At 41.8% G+C, this 26,242-nt stretch overlaps 1 protein-coding gene across 2 annotated transcripts in view; it reads left to right on the plus strand.

Moving 5' to 3' along the window:
• HOPX (HOP homeobox) overlaps positions 1-25,335 on the plus strand; it is a 42,134-nt gene extending 16,799 nt beyond the window's left edge. The window contains exons 2-3 of one of the 2 annotated variants that reach the window (XM_044680314.1): positions 11,795-11,949; positions 24,562-25,335. In XM_044680314.1, the coding sequence (XP_044536249.1) occupies positions 11,809-11,949; positions 24,562-24,639 (219 nt within the window). In that variant the 5' untranslated portion in view covers positions 11,795-11,808 and the 3' untranslated portion in view covers positions 24,640-25,335. Of the gene's footprint in view, positions 1-11,653; positions 11,950-24,561 lie in introns of those variants that run through there. The other variant, XM_044680315.1, reaches the window with a different exon arrangement.
• Positions 25,336-26,242: the final 907 nt, after the last annotated feature.

Consider the following 26,242-nt stretch of genomic DNA (forward strand, 5'->3'; position numbering starts at 1 on the left):
CTCTCTCTCTCTCTCTCTCTCTCTCTGTCCTAGGAACAACTCTAAGGCAAGGGATAGGCAGATGGAGTTAAGTGACATGCCTAGGATCACCCAGCTAGGAAATATCTGAGGCCAGATTTGAACCTAGGTTTCTGGATTCAAGATCTGATGCTCTTTCCACTGAGCCAACTACTGCCCCACACAGGGCAAATTGCCATAATTTCTATTCAAGATGCCATAAAAACCATCTCCTTCCCACTCATCCACTGTCCAAACAAAAATCATCTGAAGTTGTATTTTCCAACACCTTAGCAACACCACCTCTTAAAAGACCAAATTCACCATTGGTCTCTTTGCAGGCTTCAGGTCTCTTCTATCATTCTGCAGACTCTCCATTGGGCTAACACATCAACCCACTTGTTTGCTGACTGTGAAGGCTTCCTGAGCACAGCAGGAAACTTCTTGGCTTTAAAACCCACAGTTGACAAACTTCTTTTACACCTAATCCCTGGCTGCAACACCCAGGCTTGGACGATTTTCCCTCAGCATTGTCACTGTCTCAGCAGCTCTGAGACAGGATACAGAGAATAAATACATATTTTGCTGGGCTTTTGCAGTTGGAAAAACTGAGCTAAGCCAATCATTCCAGGTGATAAGATGTGTCCATTTGCTCTCCCTAGCTAGCGAGAGAAGGTGAAAGAGACATACTTTGAGTTTCTCATTCTGAAATTAATGATTTTAATACACTTTTCATTTACTGGGATGATTTAAACCCAGTAAAACTCAGACAGTAATGGAAAAACAGAATTTCAGAATCAAAAATCACAGAATCCACCTCATTCAATCTCCTCATTTTTCTGGTCCTTCCCATCTCCATCTTGGTGGTTTTTTTTTGGCTCACATCATGGCTTAAATAGGTCTATTCTTCCTAACTCCATAGATCAGGGTGCAACAGTATTATTATTATAATATATTATTTACTACACATTCATTTCTATCATTGTATAGGCTTTGGGCACCACACACAGATACACACTCACACCAGCCCTCATAATTCTGCTTTGGCCACTGCCCATTCACAAGTTAGGAATTTCCTAAAAAGAGATGATGGAAATGAGTTAACTATTCATCCTTTAATCCAGCCATTTGTTTCCTAACAAGCTAAATGCAATATCATCACTTAATTTTATATCATACTCCAGTGAAGAAACACAAAGTTAGTTATTGTCTTTAAGATTTACACAGGTTTCCACATGTACCATTCTGGACCAGAACAAAAGCTGAACTGTCTATGAAAGGGGATTGGCTTTTATACAAAGCATTTTATACCCTGGGTTCAATGAATAAGTAATTCATTGCTGGGATTTATGTGAAGATCTATTTATAACAGCTTTCTAGAGTGTCTGATCATTACCTCCAAGGGACTGTAAATGGTCTGGTCCTGGTGGAGTTTGGGTTGGGAGTCAAGTGGGGAAAAGGGGGGGTAGTGAAAAGATTCCTAGACTTGGGGACAGGAAGACATAGCCTCAAAATTCTGCTTTAGATACTAATTCACTGGATGACCCTGGAGAAGTCACTTAAACTCTCTCCACCTCCATTTCCTCATCTGTAAAATGAGGGCATTGGACTCGATAGCCTCTAAAATCCCTTTCAGCTCTAAATCTCTGATCCTACAAGTAATTGATAAGTTAAACTTAATCAATAAAACAGCTGCAATTAGGTAAGCCACATAAATCTGACAACTGGAGATACTAAAGACTTGATCACTGAACTGAGAATATGGTATTATTTATTATTCAACCTTCTCCATTCCAGTAGAATGGTTTCACTTTGCTCTTCTGAATCACTTCTCAACCATCTAAAGAAGAGCATGGGGCAAAAGATGGATGGGCAGCCGCCTGGCTTCAGTGGTATTCATCGAAACAATTGGCTAGTCCATCCAGCTGGGTCGGGAACAGTTCTGTTCTCCAAGGTGGAAAAACATTCCACAGACCCTAGACGCAGCCTAGCTTGGCATCAGAGATCTTCGTCCCTGGCTCTTCGCCAAGATATGCCCACCCTTCTCTGCCTTCTTTGTCTGCATGGGAGTAAGATTTACCGTTTGTGATTCAGCTGTAAACTGAATGGAGTCTATGTTGTTACCACTTACAAGAGATGTGCTTTGGCAGGATCATCCACGGGGTTAAGACAACAACAAAACACAACACTCCAGAAGGCATGGAAGGGACCTAAGCTGTTTCTCCAAATTTCACTGGCTGGGCTGAGCAACCAAACAGCCATCACTGAGGCTGATTTCTAAACCACCTCATGACAACCATCTCTGCCCACACACTGCTGACTGTGGTGTTGCTTCTCTTCCTCTTTATCTATTAATGGAAGGAATTGGGGAGTGGAGAAAGATGAGTTATTAGTAGCGTTAATACTCAGATTCTAAAAATATTCTCTTTTTGGTCGCTGAACATTATTTAGTCATACCTAAGCTTAACAGGAACTCTTGCTTAAAAAATGACCTTCCCACGCTCCCAACCCACCCCATTATGGAGGTGGGAGATGCACAAGTGTTGCACTTTATGCATGTTTTTTTAACTTTTTCAGTGTATTGATTGTACTGATTTTCCCCCATCTTTTTCTTTTCCTTTCTTTTTTCTTGTTAAAAAACGCTATTTGTTACTTGGGATGGCTTGCTGGGGGAGAGAAGAGAAGAGATGGGGAGGGGAATTAGGTTGACATAAAAAAAATCAATAAAAACTTATTTTTTAATAATAATTTAAAATTTTAAATAAATCATTAAAAAATACTTTCAGGATCCAGATGATATGTTCATGAAAGCTGCTTCTGTAGTAGACAAATATACACACACACATACACAGAGAGGAAAATAAAAGACATACCCCCAGGCGACTTTGAGTAAACCAGTTTAACACTCTAGGACTTAGTTTCTTTAACTCTAAAATAAGGGGCAAACTAGATAGCACAGTGGATAGAGAACCAGTTTGGAGTCAGGCAGATTCATCTTCCTGGGTTCATATCCAGCCTCAGATACTTCTTGGCTGTGTCACCATGGGCAGGTCACCTAACACAAGCCACATCACTCCAGTTGTCTAGCTCTTGCCACTCTTCTGCCTTGGAACCAATACTTAGTACTGATTCTAAGACAAAAGGTAAGGGTTTAAAAAAAATTTTTTTTTAAGTTTAATACTAATTTAGCCAAGCAGCCAAGTGCCCTAGAACTCCAGGCTGCTAAACCAATAGGATTTATTGCTGACTGTATTATAGGCTCTTTTAACTGTGTGGTGTCATAACCAAAGGCCACATGTTTGCTTGACAAGCTTCGTAGGAACAGGAGGTTGTTAGGGCTAATGTGGACACTAATGACCAAGGGGAATGGCATGTGTTCCTTTTCATTTCCATGTTGACATTTCTCTTCCTTCTTTCTTTATCAAGCAATACACAGCATGTTCTCGGAGGACATGATGTACCTTGCTCACTTTGTGTATTAGAAGGTGATATTGTATGTACTTGTTTCTGTTCTACTAAGCGAAGTAGGAGGAGCGATGATTCTGCGGGCTTCTGGCCTCTCCTTGTGAGCTTGAACAAACCTGCCAAATTGTTCATGCCTTAATCGAAGCCACGACTGGAGTAGAGTCAGGCTTAAGGTAGGCAGCCACAAAGGTGCATCATGTGGGTCCTGGGAGGGAGGCCACAAAGAGGGTCCGTGTAATGTCCTTAAATACACACTTTAATGCTAGAAAATTCTACTTTTGCCTAAATATACATATATGTGTATCTATAAATAAATATATAAATATATATGTATTATATACAAATACACACACACCCTTACCTTCGGTCTTAGTATCAGTTCTAAGACAGAAGAGAAGTAAGGGCTAGGCAATAGGAGTTAAGCGACTGACTCAGGGTCATATAGCTAGGAATTGTCTGAAGTCAGATTTGAACCTAAGACCTCCTGTTTCCAGGTCTGGGTCTCTATCCACTGAGCCATATAAGCTTCCCTCTGGCATATATTTTTAATAGTGTTTACTGATGTGTTTTTTTTACATCTTCCTAGTTTTACCAAGTATCTTTCTTTTCTCCCTTCCCAGATAAACATCATATATAAAAATAGAATTTTTAGAGATTAAAAACAGAAGAAAAAACAATCAACACAGCTGATCAATATGTCAAAAACATAGGTAATATGCATTTTCAGAAGTCAAGTGGTGGGTATTATAGTAAAGATTTGAGGTAGGTCTATAAGGAGCACAACTTTTAAATCTTGCCTCGGACATGCCTTATACTGGCCTCAAGTCCTTCATCTGTAAAATGAGTCTAGTATAAAGCTTGAAAATGGAGATGGATTCTTTTTCTTGTCTCTTCCCTTCTAAAGAAAATCTCATTGAGAAAGGGAGCAAGAAAACTCTTTGGAGAACCTGGTTAAAGTGTAGGTAGGAGAAGAGATGGAGGCAGCAGAGACATGGGGAGTACTGGACTATTCCAGGAGTCAGGATCAGCTATGAGCCTTGACCAAATTGAAATGGGTGATGGTTGAAATGGGTGCCACTCACCCCCTTCTCCTACCCCAGTTCACAAGTACTTCTTCACTTTCGTACTAATGTGTAAATAACAGAGGATGCAGTCTCATTGGGGGAAGAAGGAAAGAGTTCACATTTTAACAGGGATTAAATCTTAAGCTAAAGTAATGAAGTATCTTGGCAGAATTTCAGGCATCCACAAAGCAGGAAAGTGAGAGATCTGGAGAGATTAAAAGAAACTTTGCCCACCCCTGACATCATACCACAATTCCCTATTCTGAGTCATGGTCCTGCCTCTGCCTGTAGAGTTTGAAGAAGTCAGTTCATTTCTCTGTGCCTCTATCTCTCCATCTGCAAAACAGGGCAAATTCTATCTTTGCCCGATCTCACCATAATGCTCTGAAGGGAATAGAAATGCTTTCTGTGGAAAATACTTTGAATTGGTCCGCTACGTGGCATGGGAATTGAGTTCTCCCACTGAGAGACATTATTGAAGGGGTATTTGATTCAACATTAACGCTGTATTTGAAATCCAAGGCAAAACCTAAAATATTTTTCTCTTTCTTTTCTTCCTTACTCAGTCATTTATATTCACTCTGTTGTTTTCCTTTGGGGAATCCTGGCATTCACTAGGTTTGCCTCTAGCCAATAGTTCCATATTTGGTTTAGTTAATCACATCTTGCAAATGTGGAACCAAGTCTCAAGCCTCAAGAGTTCTGCAGAAAGGGGAAAATGAAAAGAACACAGCATCGTGCTGACAAAGGATTTGGGTTTGGGTCCTAGTTCTGTATCTGGGAAGTTTACTCTCCCCTAAGTGGCTTGCAGAGCTTTCCCATCTCCTGCCATGAACTAATAAACACAAGGAAATGCACAGGCTGGATCAATCAAAGATATTTATGAGAAAGAAGATTGGCTTGATACAGTTTTGTTTTGTTTTTTAACTCCCACCTTCTGTCTCAGAGTCAAGGCTGAATATTGGTTCCAAGGCAGAAGAGCAGTAAAGGCTAGGCAACTGGGGTTCAGTGACTTCCCTAGGATCACCCAGCTCCAAAATAGCTGAGGCCAGATTTGAAAACAAGACTTCCTGTCTCCAGGCCTTGATCTATCCACTGAACTACCTCACTGCTCCTAGATAGTCTTGAACAGACTAGAAGAACTCACCTAGGACTGTGTGCCAATCACATCCAGATGTTAGAGAAAGGGATAAGGACCCCCACATCTGAGTTTTTCTCAGTGCTCCAGACACCTGAGCAGTAGCTCTTGATTAAGAAGAGAAGAGAAGAGAAGAGAAGAGAAGAGAAGAGAAGAGAAAGGAAGAGAAAAGAAAAGAAAAGAAAAGAAAAGAAAAGAAAAGAGAAAAGAAAAGGAAGCTTTATCCTTTGACTCTTGCTCCTTTATTTAGTTTTCAGTTCTCTAGTATCTCCAGATGCATGGATTTGAGGAGAGGAACCATTCTACTCAAGGTGCTACCCCAGAACTGCTCTGCTCTCACCCCTGCTACTGCTTAGGGTGGCTGTAGTGAAACCCATCCATCATCTCTCTGCATTCTTTTCCTTGAGAATTTTTTGAAACTGCTGTTTGGCAGAAAACTCCTCCTTCCAGTTCTGATACTGCAGAAGCTCTCTCTTTTCCTGTACTGGGGAGATATACAACTCCCAGGATCACTAGCAATTCAGGCCCCCTCATGAGGAAGCCAGACCAAGCCTAGGTAGAAAAATTGTTCTAGGCAGAGTATGTGATACTTCTATGTGATGCTTCCATTATTGCAATGACCAAGTGACTGCTCAAAGTTTTGTCTCTCATCGAAGAGAAGGTAAAACAACTCAAGGAACATCTCTCTGTTAAGGAAAATGGAATCTTCCTGGGTTTGAATTCAGGAAGATCTGAGTTCAAATCCCACCTCAAACATGCACTTTCTGTATGACCTGGGGCAAGTCAGCTAACCTCTGCCTCAGTTTCCTCAATGGTAAAATGAGGATAATAATAGCACCTACTTCCCAAGTTTGTCATGAGGATCAAATGAGATAATTAAGTCCTCAGTAGTTCCTGGAATAGAGTAGGCATTATTAAATCCATCTATCTATCCTACCTTCCTTCTTTCCTTCCTTCCTTCCTTCCTTCCTTCCTTCCTTCCTTCCTTCCATAGCACTATTTAGTTACTTCAAAGCTTCAAAGATGAAACAAACTTCTATCTAGACACTATTATTTGCCTAAGTTATTGAAAGTCTGCACCATAGGGTCAGGCTAAGAGGAATAGGTCACACAGCTAATAAGTGCCCAAGGCTGGATTTGAATTCAGATCTTACTGATTCCAGACCCTGTGCTCTATTCACAGTACTTCTCTAGCTGCCACTGGACTAGATTGTCTCTGAGGTCCTTTTCCATTCTCATATTCTATGATTTCCTGACTAGATGGCCCCTTATATCTCCAGTGGGCTAGAATTCTATGAAAGAACCGTATTGGCAAATGCATGGTACTTTGTATGGATTTCAACATTGAATGTGTGTTCATATCTTGCCTCAGTAGTTGCATACAAGCACCAGGTCAGTGTTGGATATCTCCATTAGGCATCCTGTGTGCATGATGTTGTTTTTTTTTGTTTTTGTTTTTTGTTTTGTTTTGTTTTGTTTTTAAACCCTTAACTTCTGTGTATTGGCTCCTTGATGGAAGAGTGGGAAGGGTGGGCAATGGGGGTCAAGTGACTTGCCCAGGGTCACACAGCTGGGAAGTGTCTGAGGCCAGATTTGAACCCAGGACCTCCCGCCTCTAGGCCTGACTCTCAATCCACCCAGCTGCCCCCTGTGCATGATGTTGTAAGAGAAGTTATAAATAGTTTCTAGGTTCTAAAATGATGGAGGTATAAAAGCTCTAGGGAGTGATAATATTCTTAGCATTCTCACACTGTGTTTTCATGGCTAATATATAACGAACGCAATGTGTCATTTTAAATTTTAGATTTTTTCCTTTCTTTCACCCTCTTTTACCTGATATATGGAATCCTGAGTAAATTTCATTAAAAACTATTTAGATTCAGAAAGTTTTCCTACTGTTGTGACTGGGAAGCTATTTGTAGCTGATAAGAGACCAGCATCCCTTTGGCTTAGTGAAAGAAGAGGCTGTGGGTGGTACTGGAGATAGTGGAAGGAGTGATATGACAGAGCTGGCAATTGCTGGGTACTAAGGAAAATTGCAAAATTGGGCAGGCCAATAGCATCTCCCCTCCCTCAACTAATGTTTATAGAGGATCTTCTTTTCTTTTTTAAACCTTTACCTTCTGTCTTAGAATGGGTATTCAGTATGGGTTCCAAGGCAGAAGAGCAGTAAGGGTTAGGCAACTGGGGTTGTGACTTGCCCAGGGTCACACAGCTAGGAAGTATCTGAGATCAGATTTGAACCTAGGACCTCCCATCTTCAGCTTAGCTCTCTATCCACTGAGTCACTTAGCAACCTCAAGGATTTTCTCCAAGGTAACTTTATCTTTCAAAAAACAAAACAAAAAAAAACATATTTGTATTGTTTTGATCACTACAGAACTCAGCTGATCAAAAATTTCCAGGTTATTCATTCTCCTTGACCGCTCTGCAGCCTTTGACACTGCTGACCACTCTCTCCTCCTTGATCCTATCTTCTCTATAGGTTTTCAGGACACCACTTTCTCCTGGTTTTCCTCCTACCTATCAGTCAGCTGCTCCTTTTCAGTCTCCTTTGTTAGGTCCTCACCCAGATCACACCTTCTAACTGCAGATGTCCCCCAGGGTTCTGTTCTGGGGCCTCTTCCCTTCTCCCCCTATAATACTGCATTTGATGATCTCGTTAGCATCCATGGATTTAATAACTATCTCTGTGCTGAGGACACTCAAATGGACCTACACTGCCCAAGCTTCTCGGCTGACATCTAATCTAGCATCTCCAACTAGATCTCATAGGCGACGACATCCAGTAGACATCTTATACTCAATGTGTCCAAAATGGAACTCATTTTCTTTCCTCCTAAACCTTCCCCTCCTCCTCCCTTCCCAGTTACCATAGAGGGTAACACCATTCTCCCAATCCCTCAGGCTCACAACCTAGGAGTCATCCTGGATTCCTCACCATCTCTCACCCCCTCATGTCCAATCTGTTTCCAAAGTCTGATGATATCACTTTTGTAACATCTCTCCTATACACCCCCTTCTCTCCTCTGACACTGCTCTGGTACAGGTCCTCAACACCACTTACTGGAACTATTGCAAGAGCCTACCCATAGATCTGCCTGCTTCAAGCCTCTTTCCACTCCAATCCAGCCTACATTCAAACACCAAAGTGATTTCCCTAAAGCTCAAGTGGGATCATGCCATCCCCTACTGAATAAACTCCAAGTGACATCCAATCAACTCTTGGACAATAAAAGATTCTGTTTGATATTCACAGTCCTTCATAACCTAGTCCCCCTCCTCCATTTCCAATCGATTATAACTTCACTCCCCAAGATTACACTCTTTGGTCCAGTGTCACTGGCCACCTTGATGTTTCACCAACAAGATACTATCTCTTGACTCTGGGCATTTGCTGTGACTTTGCCCCATGCCTGGAATACTCTCCCTCCTTAATTCCACCCATTGCCTACCTTGCCTTCAAGTTCCAAATAAAATCCCATCTTCTACAGAAAGCCTTTCTCGATCCCTCTTAATTTTAGTGCTGTCTCTCATAATTATTCCCCATTTATTTGATATATAGCCTATTTGTATATATTTACTTATTGTTTCCCCCATTAGATTTTTGAACTACATGAGGGCAAGGACTGTCGTTTTCCTCTTTTTATATCTCTTAGATCTTTTTTTTTGTATCCGTTAAAGCTTGCACAGTGCCTGACAAATAGAAGGTGCTTAACAAATGTTTATTGATTGATTGAATACCGGGATAACAGGATTCATTAAGTAAATTTCTTAAACTGTACTTTTGATTCTGGCCTTTTTGGGAAGGTAATTTAAGTTTTCTCAACCTTACCCAATACTACCCTTAGTTGTATTATTAATTATACTTTATTAATAATTATCATATTGCTGTTATATTAATAATCACAATTAAGCTTTTAAATTCTAACAGCATGTTCTACAATAAAAACTACATCTTTAAAGCTGATTTTTAAAATGGCCTTTTCTGCCGAAATTATTTGGACTACATCCTAAAAACCAAAATTTTAAACTCTTTTCATCCTGATGATTTTATCTCTTTGATATATAATCTCAAGTGTTTCCTTTATGGGGTCAAGGTTACTGGATTTATTTGTTTTATTTGTTTCATCTTAAAAGAGGGAAAAAAGAAAAAGGAAACAATAATCAAATATAGTTTGTAAGGAGAAAGCCTGGACTGTGGTAAAAGGTTGAATAGATTTTGCAGTTTAGAATGTCCACACCCATTTCCTCTAACAATTTTTTCCCTCTTCTTTCCTCCTTCAACTTTTTAGTCAGTAATAAACCTTGTCCTAAAGAGGAGCTTGTCGAATTAGCTGCTTAGAATTGATTCTACCTTCTGCCATCCTGATCAGATCAGCAGTGCTCGTCCAACTAACTGGATGAATCCCTTTAAAAGAACCAGGACCTCCATCCTGAAATCTAATACAAAGTACTGAAACAGGAAACCAGAGAGATCTAATGTAATAAAATGCACCTCATCAGATTTAAGAACATTAATGGCACTTAGTTTATATGCCAAGAGTCAAATGACAAAGAAGAACAAACCTAGATAAACTTGGACGAGAAAAACACATCATTATGACAGGATTTTGCAGCAAGAAAAGCAGCTAGATTTAGAAATGATTGTTGGGAGCAGCTATGTGGCTCTGGGCATTGAGAGCCACATCCCTAGAAACTGAGGTCATGGGTTCAAATCTACCCTCAGTCACTTCCTAGCTGTGTGACCCTGTTGTTTAGCCCTTACTGCTCTTCTGCCTTGAAACCAATAAGATGGAAGGAAGGAAGGAAGGAATGCCTTGGATTTCTTGAGCACATTGAACATTCCTAAAGGATAAGGGATGCTTCAAAGACTCTTGTAGTTCTGGCAGGCTAGTTGCCTTCTTTTACAAGGAAGGGCTGGAAAGTCCCACACCTGTCATCTTTGTAAGGAAAGTGCTTGCGCTGGCACCCCATAAAGAAGGCTTATTGACCTTTGTACAGGGTAAGCACTGTCTCGCAGTCAAGTGGACTAGGAAATGATTGGAGAGGGGAGGGTTTGGGGGGATAGGGGAAAACCTATGATTTCATTGCACCCACTTAACAATTTAAAGGTCTATCGAGAAGCCCAGATCACTGAAGTCAAGCCACAACCACCCATAACAGTGTTGGGCCCTGATTCAAGGGAATCAAGCTTCTAGAAGGAAGATATACACATTTGGGGAAGTGGAGTGGTGGCTAAGGGCAAGGAACGAAGAGTAAAGGTTTTAGGGGCTTCCTTCCCCAACCCCAATGCGTTCTCTATCTGCACCTCCCTCCCGACAGGTTTTTCAGTTTCGTATGCCCAACACCTAGAACGCATGGGGCACCATTTAATGAGTGCTGGTTGGCTGGGACTCTTGCGATGCAAAACCTGCCAGCTCACAGCTCCGACTTCTTTGGAGCTGTAGAGCTCTGGAGCAATGCCCACCACGTGCAAAATGATGGGAGCAATGAAGCGATTTTAGTGGGAAACGTCCAAAGCGTACATTTCCTTGCCTGATTCCCAAGCCTGGACCTCTTCCTTCTGCCCTTCCTTCCTAAAGCGATTATTCCCCTCCTCTCCTCGGCACAAAAGGCAGTGGAAGGCGGTTTTATCCATCTTCTCCCTCAGCCCTACTCCTTTAGGAGGGAGATTTGAGTCATCCTCTTGACTTCAGCTCGCTGCCCCAGGGCCAAGGCAAGGACTGGGATAAATGCCCGGGAAGGTGTGCGAGAGGCAAGAGAAAGGCTCGGAGGAGGAGGAGAGGACTCAGGGAGGTCTCCAAGGGGACTGTGGACCGCCCTTTTCCGGCCCAGCTGGAGCAACAGAAGTGAGCCTGGGTGGGGTGGGGGTGGGGGGAGAGGTAGGGGGTGGGTGCTCCTACACACCCGAAGGCTGGGCTCCACTGGGAGCCGCCCCGCCCCGAGCCCGCCTTGGGGCTAAGATCTGGTGCCCGGGTGTGAGCTGAGGGCTGGGATCTGGGAGATCTTAGAGCCCCAGCCGCAGCCTGCGCCCTATTCCCGGGACCCCGGAGACGGGGGCCGCCAGAGTTCTTCTCCAGACTGCAATCTCACACCGCCCCTTCCCTGTACTTTTCTCCCCATCTAGTGGCCACGGGGACCATGTCCACAGAGGAAGTGAACGGCCTCACGCAGGACCAGGTGGAGACCCTGGAGTCAAACTTCAACAAAGGGAAGTACCCCGACCCTACGACGCTGCTCCTCATCGCTGCCGAGGTTGGCCTCACCGAGGAACAGACAGAGGTGAGGCTTCCGCCTCCGCGCCTGCCTAACTGCCTTTCCTCTCTCTCACCCAGGCTGTCACCGCCTCTCGGCTTTTCCTCCCTCCCTAGCTCATGGGTCGTGGTCCTCCCTCCTGTTTACCGTCACCAGATGGCTGCTGTCACCTTGTCATTTTCCATTTTTCTGGCTCCCTTACCTCTCCCATGCGGTTGTCCCGGACTGATAGCACTCCCCCGCCCCCTCTGACTCCATCCCCTGGTTAACACCTCCCTAGCTGTGATGTCCCCCACCCAGATAGTGTCTGCAATTACGTTTTCCTGCTCCCTACTTCCCGGTCAGTCGTTAAGCCATCATTTTTTTTTTAGTTTTAATTTTTTAATTATTCATTTTTGTAAGAGAGTGATCTTTTAAAACCAAAAACTCATCCTACACCCTATAAACAAGTGGTAGATACATCATCTGTTTTTCTTCTGGATTTCTACTAGCACGGTTCTTTCTCTGGGGGTGGATAGCACTCAGTCGCTCGGGATTGTCCTGGATCTGTGTATTGCTATTAGTAGCGAAGTCTATTACATTTGATCCTCCCACAATGTTTCAGTTACTGTGTACAATGTTTTCCTGGTTCTTAAATCAGCATTTATTAAGCACCTACTTTGTCAGGCATTGTGTCAGGGGGTGAGAAGACCCAAGTACAAACAATGAAACATTCCCCACTTGCAAGTAGCTCATCTACAAGAACTCCTGTTCCCAAAAAGCACCTTTTCCTTTCAGATAAGCCTTTTCCTACATCCTCTTCTAAAACCTGTCATCTCCCTGCTTCCTTCTCACCAGCTTCCTCTCTACGGTCTCTGCTCTTCTTTGCTTTCCCCTTCGAGTTCCAAAGTCAAGAGCTCTGCCTTCCCTCTTTGAGCTGTTAGTCTTATTGACAGAGAAGCTGTCTCTCTTCTATCTATGGGTTTCTCAGCAGCAACTAGACTGTCTCTTTGGCTGCTAGCTGCAGCACTCATCCTTCTGGCCATTTACATCAACTTTGATGCACGATCTCTTTAGGGTCCCTACTCCTGCTGCTGCACCCATTGCCAGAGCCCATTTCTTTAAGCACACTCCCATCAAGTTCTAGAATCTGAGTCTGAGAGATGGAAGAGACCTTTACGATCTCCCGGTCTGCCCCACCTCCTTTAGACTTAAGGAAAGAAAAGCCAGATCCCATAAACAGCTTGCCCCAGGCCACACACCTTCTTGATGGTGGAAGTAGGAGCAACTTTACTGCCACCCATTCTTTCCAGCACACTGTTGTACTTTACTTTTTAAAAAATGCAAAATTACATATATACATATATGTTTGTATGTGTATATATATTTTTGAGAGAGAGAGAGAGAGAGAGAGAGAGAGAGAGAGAGAGAGAGAGAGAGAGAGAGAATTTGGGTCAAATTAAAATATTTCCAGCTAAGGACAGATAGATGACTAAAGATAATTCAGTTCGGGCCAACAAGCATAAATTAAGCGCCTACTATAAGCAAAAATACTATGGTAGGTGTTGGGGATAAAAAAGCAAAACGGAATGCTCTCAGCCCTCGAGAAAAGAATTGGGAGTGGGGTGGGGAGATAAATTTACACACCTAAGAATAAGGTAATAGAGATACCTAAGGCAGTGAAATGGTGTAGTAGATATCCTGGAGTCAGGAAGGCCTGGGTTCAAATCTAGTCTTAGAAACTTCCTATCTGTGTGAACCTGGGCAAGTCACTTCACCCTGTTTCCCTCAATTTTCTCATCTATAAAATGAACTAGAGAAGGAAATGGCAAACAACTCCAGTATCTTTGCCAAGAAAACCCCAAATGGGGTCCCAAAAAGTTAGACAGGATTGAAACAACTCAACAACAAATGAGAGACAGAAAGAGGCCAAGAAAAGATCTGAAAAATGTATAGAAATATTTGAGGAAAGAGGGAATACTAATGCATGCATATTATTATTTCATTTTATTTATTTTCGAACCCTTACCTTTTGTCTTAGAATCACCACTATTATTGGTTCTAAGGCAAAAGAGCAGTAAGGGCTAGACAATGGGGATTAAGTGACTTGCCCAGGGTCACACAGCTAGGAAGTGTCTGAGGTCAGATTGGAACCCAAAACCTCCTGTCTTCTGCTCTCAATCCACTGAGCCACTTAGTTGCCCCCATATTGTTTCTGTATTACAGCCAACAATAAAGTTGTAAAGACCCATCCGTCATTTAACCAACATGTTACAATACCAGTTATTGAGGAACTAAATAGTCTGTTCATTTTCTCCAGCTACCACTAAGAGATGAGCTAAACTTGCACATTGGGTTAGCTAACTCCCTGGGTTGTTCAGAGGATGGAAGGCACTAATAGCCAGGAAGTCCTTTGTGACCATATTGCTTTGTGTCTAAGTGCTGTAACTGCATTTTGGCTGTGGGGAGATGGACCTGGGCTAGTTTCCCCCTCAGTCTCTCCTGGGAATTGTCTAAAAGTCTCTGTGTCCTTCTGAAAGTTGCTTGGGGTTGAGGATGCACATAGCTTCTTGTGACTGCTGCCAGCCTTTTGGGGGACTCCTCTAAATCAATCATTGGAAATATTGGTTGGGTACCCATGACCCAGGATTGTTAGAGCACTGATTCACTGTATGAAGCTGGCTAAACTCATGGCCCCTCTCACTGCCCTTCAGTTCAACCTTCTGTAAAACAGGAAGAATTAGATTGGACTACCACATGATTCTGGTTTGGGATTTTTTTAACCCATCTTGATATCTGATTCTATTTACACTTAAGCATTGAGTGATGATTATGGATAGCTAGATGACTGAAGGAGAGTCTCTCTGTCCAGCATGAGTTCAAATCCTTTTTCAGTTCCTTTCTACTTGTAGGACCCTGGGCAAGTCACTAAATCTCTGCCATCCTCAGTTTCTTTATCTGCAAAATAGGGACAATAATAGCATCTTTTACAGAAGATTGTTATTAAAGTCAAATGAGAAGTGTATATAAAGTGCAATATACTAGCTAGCTGTTAACTCTAAGGGTCATAAATCACTTTATGGCCAGCATTATTAGACAGCTCCTAAGAACAGGAACTAAAAATTTTTTTTTCATTTCTGCCTTTCCTTTCTTTGTATCCCCAGAGCTTAGCACATAGTAGGCACCTAACAAAATGTTAGTTGACTGACTTGAACCTCACAGTAGTGCTAGTAAGTATTTGTTACAAGTATCATTAACCTTATTTTATGGATAAGGAAAATGGGATTTTAGAAACTAGTGAAGGTTTGAGGCAGGATTCGAACCCAGGGCTCCCTGACTCCAGGGTCCATTATTTCAAGCTTACAGGTCCATGAATAATTTGCAGGTGGGTGTCAATGGTATAGTGGTATCATGCAAGATTCTTTTGACCCAGGTATGATTCTCAGGGAGCACACTTTCTTTTCCCCATAAAATTGATTCATCTATTTTGGGGCAGCTAGGTAGCTTGGATAGAGAGCCAGGCCTAGAGTTGGGAAGACCTGGGTTCAAATCTGACCTAAAGACACTGCCCAATTGTGTTACCCTGGGCAAGTCACTTAACCACTTGCCTAGCCCTTTCTGCTCTTCTGTCTTTATCAATTCTAAGACAGAAGGTACGAGTTTTTTTTGTTGTTTTTTTAATTTCCAGGCAGATAAAGTTTTATGTGAACTAGAACCAGGTCAATTTATTTCATACTATTTTACAGATGGGGATACAGAAAGAGAGATACAGAAACCTCACCTAGTGAGCCAAAGCTCAAATCATTCTAGATACCTATATATTTAGTGAATTCAGCCCTGGGCTAAACAATTTACCCATTTGCTGAGATTTATCTTGTCCATCCTTTTCTCACTCGTGAGTCAAAAAGAAAACTATTTGGATCTGTCTTTAGGCCAGTTATGACATTAGTTGACAAAGATTTTTGATCATTTAATCAACAAGCATTTATGAAGTACCTACTATATGCCACACAATGGGGATATAGTAACACAAGCCAAAAAGCTTCTGTTTTCTGAATTTCTAATAGAATTGGACAATTTTAAAATCACAAACTCTGTTTAGAGGCAAGGACTCGGCCTTTCTCCTAGAGGCAGGTTCTGGGTCTGTGTGCCTACAAAGGAATGACTGAGGTACTATTACCCTTCCCACCTCTGATAAACTCACAGTCGATGATCTAACCCCGCCTCTAAATCACATATACATTTTTTTTTAAACCTTACCTTCTGTCTTCAAACTGACACTGTGTCGATTCCAAGGCAGAAGATCTGGAAGGGCTAGACAATTGGGGTTTAGTGACTTGCCCAGCATCCCATATCTAGGAAGAATCTTGAGGCCAGATTTGAACCTAGGACTGTCTTTCTCCAGACCTGACTCTATCCACTCAGCTGCCCCTAAAACATATACTTTTGACCTGTCAATTCAATTAAGTACACATTTGTTTAATGTCTACTGAGGCACTCTGCTGGGTTCTGGAGATATGAAGACTGAGGAATTGAACTATTGGCACATGCCTTAAGACGTTTCCATTCTTCTGTCACCCCCTCCCCAAACAGCAGTTCCTATATCTGTAAAGTATAGATATTGATGATTGGAGGCATCTAAGTTGGTACAGTGGAGGGAATGCTGGACCTGGAGTCAGAAAGAGAGGAATTCTGCTTCTCTCTCAGACATGGACTGATCATGTAGTCAGGTTATCGCACTCTGCCTCAATTTCCTCATCTGAAAAGTGGGTATAATAATAGACCATAGTTCAGAGGGTTTTTTAAGCACTAACTGAGAATACTTAGAAAGCACTTAAAGTGTTATGTGAATGAGCTCTTGTTCTGTGAAACCCCTGGTATAAAGAAAGTAGAAAGAGTTTGTGTGTGTGTGTGTGTGTGTGTGTGTGTGTGAAGACTAGCTGTAAGAAAAATAAGGTCTATAGGCATGAGTTAGGGACTTCTGGGCAAGTCACTTAACCCTGATTGCCTAGCCTTTGCCCTTTTGTCTTCAAGTTGTTACTAGGACAGAAGGTAAGGGTTTAAAAGAAAAAGAAATGAACTAGGATTTTCTGGTCCCCCTTTCCCACTCCCCTACCCTGTAAACCATTTGGCATCATGGAAGCACCTTAACTATTTCCTGCCCCTCAGAGGAGTGGTGGGAATAAGTGACCAGATAATAGAAAACATTCCCCCAAGACCAAGTGGTTAAACAGTCATTGGAAAGGATGGGTATATTGACTTCCCAAGGATAGTGGAGAAAATGCTGACCACAGTGTCTGCACACAGTAAGACTTTAATAAATGTTTATGACTGATTAAAAGCAATGAGTGTGCCATAAAAAAAAGGGCTTTCTCCCTTGATAATGGAAGCTGAGTTGAAAGCTTCCAGCTAGGTTTACTACTAGTGCCAAGAGATAGGTGTTCTCCCATGCTCTCATCACAGATAAAGAACAGAATATTTGCTCCTAAACTCATCTTCTATGAAAATTCCACAGTTTTCTCCTTGACAACTCCCTCTTGTAGAAAAACTAGCAATCCAAGCTTTTTTAAAAAATGAATTAAACATTTTTTTTAATTTTTATTTTGAATATTTTCCCCTAGTTACATATTTCATGTTCTTTCCCTCTCCCACAATCCCCCCCATTCCCCTTTAGCCAATGCACAATTCCACTGGGTTTTACATGTATCGTTGATCAAGACCTAATTCCATATTATTGATAGTTGGACTAGAGCCATCATTTAGTGTCTACATAAATTAAACATTTCTTAAGTCATGCTTAAAATTGGTGGTTAAAATGAAATGAGAGGTGGGTCAGTGGATTGTGGCTATGCCTGGAGACAGGAGGTCCTGGGTTCAAATCTAGCCTCAGATACTTCCTAGCTGTGTGACCCTGGACAAGTCACTTAACCCCCAATAACTAGTCCTTACCGCTCTTTCTGCCTTGGAACCAACACACAGTATTGATTCTAAGATAGAAGGTAAGGGTTAAAAACAATGAAATGAGAAGAGGAGGAGGTCATGAGCATGATTTTTCCCCCCCAGCTGTCCTAGGAAGCTGATTTATAGAGACATAGAATGTAAGATTTGCAAAGTATGTCAGGGTCTCCTTGCCCCAGCCTACAGCTAAACCAGAATTCCTTTATGACCTAATGTATGCACAGGAGCATTTTACAGATATTTAAGCTCTGTATTTGTGTGTCCCCATGTCAGATTCAATCTATCCCACCTCTTTGTGGCCCTCCTCCAGTTTCCTATACTCTGCTGTGTTCCCGATGAACTCTGGGTTTGTGAAAATGTACTATGAAGTAACTGTGTGTCACTCATACACTACTACATTGTATGTAGCTGCTGGAAAGATTGTTCCACTTCCTGGGGCGTGGCCCTCCCCTGCCCCCAAATCTGAAACACTAGTTCCATTGGTCTAGGGAAACTGTATTGTCCTGGGGGTTCCCTTTACCTTTTTCAGATTACAGTGCGAGGGCTGGACTATGAAGGGATTCAAGGGATCCAGTCCCAGAAAGGGCTCACAGGCTACTAACGACATTATATTTCTGGGTCACAGAGCAAGTTCTTAGGGATGATGACGATACTGATACTAGCTCACAGGATTGGCATGAGGCTCAGATGAGATAATACTTGTCAAGTGCTTCTTAAACCTTCAAATACTGTGCAAATATTAGCTATCACTGGGGTAAGCAGAGCAAAACACTTTGGTCTTTGGCTTCCTCCAAGACCAACATTCTGGACAGACTCCCCTCCTGTTACCTTCTTGAAGAACTTCCATCTCCTGCTGCCACAGAATAGTGGGCACAAGGAGCCAGTCAATGACTCTCCCCCTTGCCTGGTTGCTCTCTTTTCTAGCACAGGCTAATAAGGAAGCTCAGGGCAGCATCTGCCTAAGGTAACTGTCCACAGCTGCCCTCCTGGAATAATAGCACTTCACATATGTTAACCAATTTGGTCTTCACAAGAACAGGGGGGTGGGGGGAGGAGGTAGGTGCTCTTAGTATCCCCATTTTAAAGTTGGGGAAACTGAGTCAGAGAGATTAAGTGTCCCCAGAATCATATGGTTAGGAATTGCTTAAGGAAGATTTTGAACTCAGGTTTTCCCGACATTATATTTAACACATTCCATCCAGGGTTTTAGCAGGGAGACCTCAGTGATCTATGCCACCACCATCCCATTTCACAGATGAGTAAACTTGGGGCCCCAAAGATGAGAGTGTTAGGAATGTTTGTCCATTGTCTTTCAGGGATTCAGTGGTAGACTTGAAAGTCAATCCCAGATTTTCTAACTCAAATCCAGTGCTTTTGTCCCCACGCCACACTCCTCTGTTTCATTTTCTGTCCCACATACATGGAGAAGAGCCCCTTTTCAGGGTGGAAAAAGATTATAAAGTCCAGGGTCTTTAATGAATTAGCCCTCCTAGCAAGATAGCCAGTCTGAGACAGTTCTGAATGGCTGTTAATACATACAGATGTTTCTGTAGTAGAGCCCATTTCCTCAGGAAGTATTGTCAGAGATAACAGCTGGTTAGTCTGACAAACTAATTCAGGCTCATGTGTTTTTGGTGATAATGATTTCATGAGTTACCTCCTTCCACCTATTTACTTGAATTTTAAAACAAGTAGGTTCCGGAAACAGTGCTAAGGTGACGGACAAGCTAATGGCCTGCCCTTAAGCACAGAGTAAATATTTGGGGGTCTACAAATAAAACCATATTGGCAGCTGCTTATTCAGCTTAAACACAGCAGGACCAGAGCCTCCATACTTCCCCAGTCCTCTCCTATCCAGAGAACATAACAGTGAGTTTTGACTGGGTCATCAGCACTAGAGTGGGGGCTCTTACCCTAGAAACTATGCACTTAAAAAGAAGTTTAATAACTATATTTTGATCTAATTGATTCCCTTTTGTAACTGTAGATTTCATTCATACTATATATTCATTTGAAAGTATATTATAACATGTTCAAAGAGCTATGGAAATGAATTTTTTCTTTTTTTTTGAATTGGATTTTTTAATAAACAAACATTGTGTTCAAAACAAAACAAAACAAACACATATTACTTGGAGAAAGGATCCATAGTTTTCACCAAACTGCCGAAAGGATTCATGATATAAAAAGGTTGAGAAGTGCCCTAAAGAATTGTAGAATTCTTATTCCTTCTCTTCTCTATTCTCTGGGCTATTTCCTCTCTTGCAGAGCAGCCCCAAACTATGTCATCATGAAGGGATAGAAGTCCTACTTCAATGGGGGCAAAAAAAGGACTTTGTGTTCCCATGAGCTATCTCTGTGAGATGCTTTCTCCAACTGCTGATAGGGGTGTCAGGGTGAAGGGAAAGGCAAGGAACCATGACAGGAGATGAGGAGAAAGAAAAGGTTTGAAAGGAATCTTGCAGAATAGTCTTTACATAAAAATTCAGTGGTCCTCGCTATATAATTAGGAATATTATTTCCATCTAATTCCCCAGGGCAAAAAATGAAGTCCTTATTTCACTGTGAGAAAGCAGAACCATTTTGTCATCACCAAAATAGGAAAGGCTTTGTTTTCAGGATGAATTTGGAGACTGCCTCTTGTCTGAGGGTTTTTGTTAAGACATTTTGCTTAGATATCTACAGGGCGGTGTGGCAGAGTCCCCTCTCTCCAGGATAAAGCAGCTGTGTGTCAGTTAACTTTTCATTACTCCCAGGCAGCTCTTGCATCTACAAATTAAGAGGAGTTGCCTATCAGCATCTGTGGGGGAAATTTTCCCTCTGGGAAATTCCTATAAATTCTAAGTCCAGATGGCACCCACCCCTCCATTCGACACACATACCCAGCAACAATAACAAGAACATTTGGGTTAAAAACCTTTTGAGTTTTCACCAAATCCCAAACCTAGTAACCCAATCTTTTCTTTTCAAGTAGGCATGGGGAGAAAGAACTGGGAAATAAATTCTCAGCAGACCTTTGGGATGTGGAAAAGAGCTGGTCTTTCTATTATTACCAACTCAAATCCAATGTAGCTGTCATTGTCCTTTAGAGAAGGGCCCAGTATTTTTTATTTAAACCCCTCTCAATACTTTTGGGCCAAGTCCCAGAACTCAGTGAATTTGGAAGTTTCATCAGTTCGAGAGCTGAAAAACAAAGCTCTTTTTTGGAAAGAAAAAGACGTTAGCTACTGAGAGGTAAGATGTTAGCTGAAAAAGACAGAACTAATGTTCTTCATCGCTCCCTCCTGGTTATAGTCGAATTCTCTTCCTCAGAGTAAATCAATCCCCATCAATGGCTAAGGGTAATGGGGATGTTAATTTACAAGCAGTCAAGTGATAGATTTCCTCGCCCAGGGGATGATGGAATGCAGATTAGCCTGGGAAGGCCAGGAACCACAATCAGGATCATTTTAAGAGAGTTATGATAGGAATCTGTCTTGGGGAGGGTGAAAAGGAAACACACAGGGTGCTCTACTGGGGGCAGAGTTGTGAGGTACTACAGCCCATTTACTAAATTTCAGACTCACTTGATTGCAAGATAAACCAAATTAACAGTTTAGGTATTCAAATAGAAATATTCTGTAATTTTTTTTTTGATGGTCAATGGCCAGCTCCTGGAATCACAACTCTGGCCCATGCTGAAGTTGCTACCAGTTAATGCCAGCTGATTAGAATCTGCTCAAATGGGGTTAACAGACTAGATGATGGCTCTCTACATGAAGATTAATTAAACCTCGACTATATTAAAGTGGGTCATGGTATGAAAAAAAAAATTCCTCCAGCCCCAAATACTTAATAGTCCATGTATGTGTCAAGGTACAATTCTTTATCTGTAAAGCTTTGTCACTTTATTCAGCTGTAGTTACTTGAGGTCTGATGTAATTAGGCTTTACCTATTTTTTTAAAAACCCTTTACCTTCCACCTTAAAATCAATATTATGTATGGTTCCAAGACAGAAGAGCGGTAAGGACTAGGCAATGGGGGTTAAGAGACTTGCCCAGGCTCACATAGCTAGGAAGTATCTGAGGCCAGATTGAAACTCAAGACCTCCTGTCTCTAGGGTTGGGCCTCCAACCTCTCATTCACCAAGAGGAAGCCACTGGGTTTTACCTATTAAAGAACTATTAAAAAAAAAAAAACAAAAACAACTCTTCCCCCAACCCATGGGGGGAAAATACTATTTCGAGGAAACTGGACATACTAGGGTATAGAACCAGCCAGAAGAGACCTTAATATTTGGTGTTATAATTTAAGAAAGGCATCCCAATGTTCTTGAAGGAAAATATACTATGGATTGGCTTGGATAATGGAAAACCTGGTTGAATTGGGAAAAGTACTGGGAAATGTCTCAGTAAGAGCCTTTCCCTTTCAGTGGACAGGTTAGTGACTCACCTCTGTTAATCTATCTTTGTACCTCCCTCAGACCTATCCCAATGGGTCACGCGTGGACCATAGACATCTAATAAACGTTCATTGAATGAAATGGATTAAATGGGCAGCTTGAAAGAGCAATCCAAAGCAGAAGACCAGAGTCTCTTGCCGTGGTTCACTTCCCTGTTCTTCACTGGACTCCAGATCTACTCCCTACCCCAAGTGACTGCAGATAGCAGCCCATTCCTGCCTGTTCGATCTGTGCACTTCTTGTTTAGAATTATTTTTAAATCTGAAAATCCAAGAGGCAAGCCACTTCAGAGATAGAGGCCAGGGCCCCGAGTTCATGTGCCTTTTTGCCTACATTATTGCCTCATTTTGTCCATTATAGTCTACCCCACACAATCAGCTCATAGTCAGCTGAGCCTGAAAAGGTTGTTAGAGACCAGCAAGTCCATCTTTATTTTACAGGTAAGGAAAGTGAGGCCTCACCAGTGACTAGAATATAGGTTCTCCCTCAGGCTCTTCACTCCAATTTATGTGTTGTAGACTAACTCAGTATTTTCTCTGCTGTTCCTTTACCACATTGTGTGAGAATTTCTGGATACAAACTAGTTAGAGCAAATTTCTGGTAAAAGTTTCATATCTGGGGCAGCTTGGTAGGTCAATGGATTGAGAGCCAGGCCTGGAGACAAGAGATCCTGGGTTCAAATTTAGCCTCAGACATTTCCTAGCTAAGTGAAGCTGGGCAAGTCACTCACCACCATTGACTAGTCCAAGAACCTTACCACTCTTCTGCCTTGGAACTAATATACAGTATTAATTCTAAGAGGGAAGGTAGAGGTTAAAAAAAAAAGGGTCATATCCTACAAGTCGAAGGATGATTAGTGGATGAGCTGTTGGGGTCAGGAAGATTTGGGTTTGGATTCTGCCTGGAGCACCTATGAACTCTGTGACACCACCTCACTCTTCCTCTCTGATCCTTAGTTTTCCCATTTGTAAAACTGAGATTATGCTAGCACCTACTTAACAGGGTTGCTATGAGGATTAAATGGTATCATTTGTGTGTAAAGCACTTTATAATTCTAAAAGCACTATATAAAACAGGAACTATTATATCATCCATTGGCACAGGATTATAGCATTCACTAATTCTTTCCAGGCATTTCTTATTTTCCCTGGTCTATCCCATTCCCAGGGCTCTTCTCTACCCCTAAAGGGTCCTTGTTCATACTGGGCTCCCTTGCTCCTATCCCAGGCTCCCACCTACTTCTCTTAGCTAGATTCTTAGAGAATTCCAAATTTGTTTGTTTCCTATCTGGGACCCAGCTCCACTCCCAACTTTCTGTGGGCTTCAGGTTAAAAATGTTGTCATGGTGTCCACCTGAGCTGCCACCTCATCTCTGTCCCCCTTGGACTCTGCCCACAGGAAATCTCTGACTAGCCCTTCACCTGATTCTGGCCACTCAACCTCTGACCTAATTTTTCTTGGCCCTGGGATTCAGGTTCCCTTCTTCCGGTCTTTCCTTTCTGAGTCTTCTTGTTTTTGCTCTTAAGTCCCTGAGAATCATAGAATGTTAGAGCCTGAAAAGGTTGTTAGAGACCAGCAAGTCCATCTTTATTTTACAAGTAAGGAAAGTGAGGCCTTACCAGTGATTAGAATATAGGTTCTCCCTCAGGCTCTTCACTCCAATTTATGTGTTGTAGACGAACTCAGTGTTTTCTCTGCTGTTCCTTTATAAACAACCTCCCTTTGCCTCTTTTCCACATTTGCTGAATCATAAATCGTTTTGGTCCAGTTCACAAAGATTCCATTCCTCAATGATCTCTTTTTCAAGGAGTCACTTAGCTCTAATATACTGTTCAGTCATTTTTCATTGTGCCTGACTTTTCATTAACCCATTTGAGATTTTCTTGGCAAAGATTCTGGAGTGGTTTGCCATTTCCTTCTCCAACACATTTCACAAATGAGGAAACTGAGGCAAACAGGCTCAAGTGCTTTGCCCAAGATCACACAGCTATTAAGTGTCTAAGACTGGATTTGAACTCAGGAAGATGAGTCTTCCTGATTCCAAGCCCCAAGCTCAATTCACTGTTCCACCTAACTGGCTGTGAAGAGCAGATCTCAAATGTTTTGGTAGTTAGAAAAAGGAATTAATACCATGGACACTTTTATTCCCACTCTTGCCATATCCAGACCTATAGTCATCCCTTTTTTAAAAAAAAAAAAGGACATCTAAATTATTCTCTGTTTCTTTAGGATAACTGTAGTTTTGTGCATTTCTCTGCAGAAATGGTTCAAGCAGCGCCTGGCTCAGTGGCGGCAATCTGAAGGGCTCCCCTCCAAATGTGGCTCTGTCAGAGACTAAGGAAGATGAGTAGGAGGCCGCCACCTTCTCCATCCACACCATGAAGACTGTCCGTTATTCCTCTCCTGGCTTTTGTCGAGTTATTTTTGTTTTGCAGTATAGTTTTATATTCAAACGTTAGCCATTCTGCTATTTAACGTGACGTTTTATTTTTTAAATGTACATAATCAGACTAGAACAGAAGTCATATGACTTCTCTGCACAACGTAAATCTAACAGATGGCTTAGCTGCGAAAGTAATACCATAGGTGGGCTAGTATTCCATCAGTCATGAACAAATCATTCTAACAGTGTGTCACTGCTTGCAGGTTCCTTTTTACTCATACCTCATGACAGCAGTGGCCTCCTACCATTGCCTCTGTCGAAAGGAAAGAGCTGAGGAGGTTTCCAAGCTTTCCAAATCTGCTTTCCAAATTAATTTTCCTTATGTCCAGTTCAACGAAGTGGATACAGTTAAATATTCTCAAGGCACTGAGATTATGAAGCAGCTTTCGGAACACTGGCTGCATTAACTTGGACAAAGCCCAGTTAGGTGGGAAGAGTCCAGAAAGCCCTTTGCAGTCCAAAAAACAACTAAAAGGAAAATGAGAGTAGTCCGGAATTAATTTTATTTAAATGCATGGATTAGATTTTATTTAGCTAAGTAAAATAAACTTATTTTTTCCTGAAATGAAATTCTTAATAAAATCATAACTTTTTGTTGGAAACACATCAGAGTCTTGTAGCGTTGTACAGACTTTTCTTTTTTTTAAACTCTTACCTTCAGTCTTAGAATCAACACTAAGTATCAGTTCCAAGGCAGAAGACGGGTAAAGGTAAAGAGGTAAAGAGGAGTTAAGTGACTTGCCCAGGGTCACACAGCTACAAAGTGTCTGAGGCCATGTTGTGTGGATTTTTAATGGGACAATTATGTACACATGGTTATGAAACTCAAGGAACAGACTGGAATTATCCAAAAGGGTATTTTTTCACATTTTCAAAGTGAAATTCTTCACCCTGACCTATCCTTTTTAATAGCCTGGAGCTTGTGGAGGAATTAAGATCTTCTGTCCCTGCCTTAGTGCTCAGTTTTATAATCTGGGGGACAAGAGAAGTGAACTGAGGGTCCCAGAACAGTGTTGTGGGTGAGAGAACACACTTTGCAAGAACCAGGACTTGGAAGTAATCGACAAAGAACTATAGTTATTAACACCCCATTTCTTTGACCCTTAAGACATTTCTAAGAACTTTCTCAGAATCAGGAAGCCTCTTTAACTAGTTGGTTCTGCTAGCTAGTTCAATCAATTTGGGATGGATATAGTGGATGCATCTTTCTACCTAGGTGTTTCAAGGAGTCTTTGGGGATCTGGATCTATCACTAATGTGCTGATCAAAGGACATTTCAGCCTCTAGATTTTCTGGTCCACAGGCAACACAGTCTATATAAGAGCCCCACATATCAGGAATCCTGTTATATGGCCCGGAGTTTACAAAGCCCCCAGCAAACACCTCTGACCCACTACTTAGCATGCTCAGACCATGTTTCCAGTTATTTAGACTAAAAAAAATCTAAAATACAAAACATTCACATTTAAGCAGAATACAAATGTTTACAAGACCCTAT

Source organism: Gracilinanus agilis, chromosome 6 (assembly GCF_016433145.1).
Source record: "Gracilinanus agilis isolate LMUSP501 chromosome 6, AgileGrace, whole genome shotgun sequence".
NCBI lineage: Eukaryota > Metazoa > Chordata > Mammalia > Didelphimorphia > Didelphidae > Gracilinanus > Gracilinanus agilis.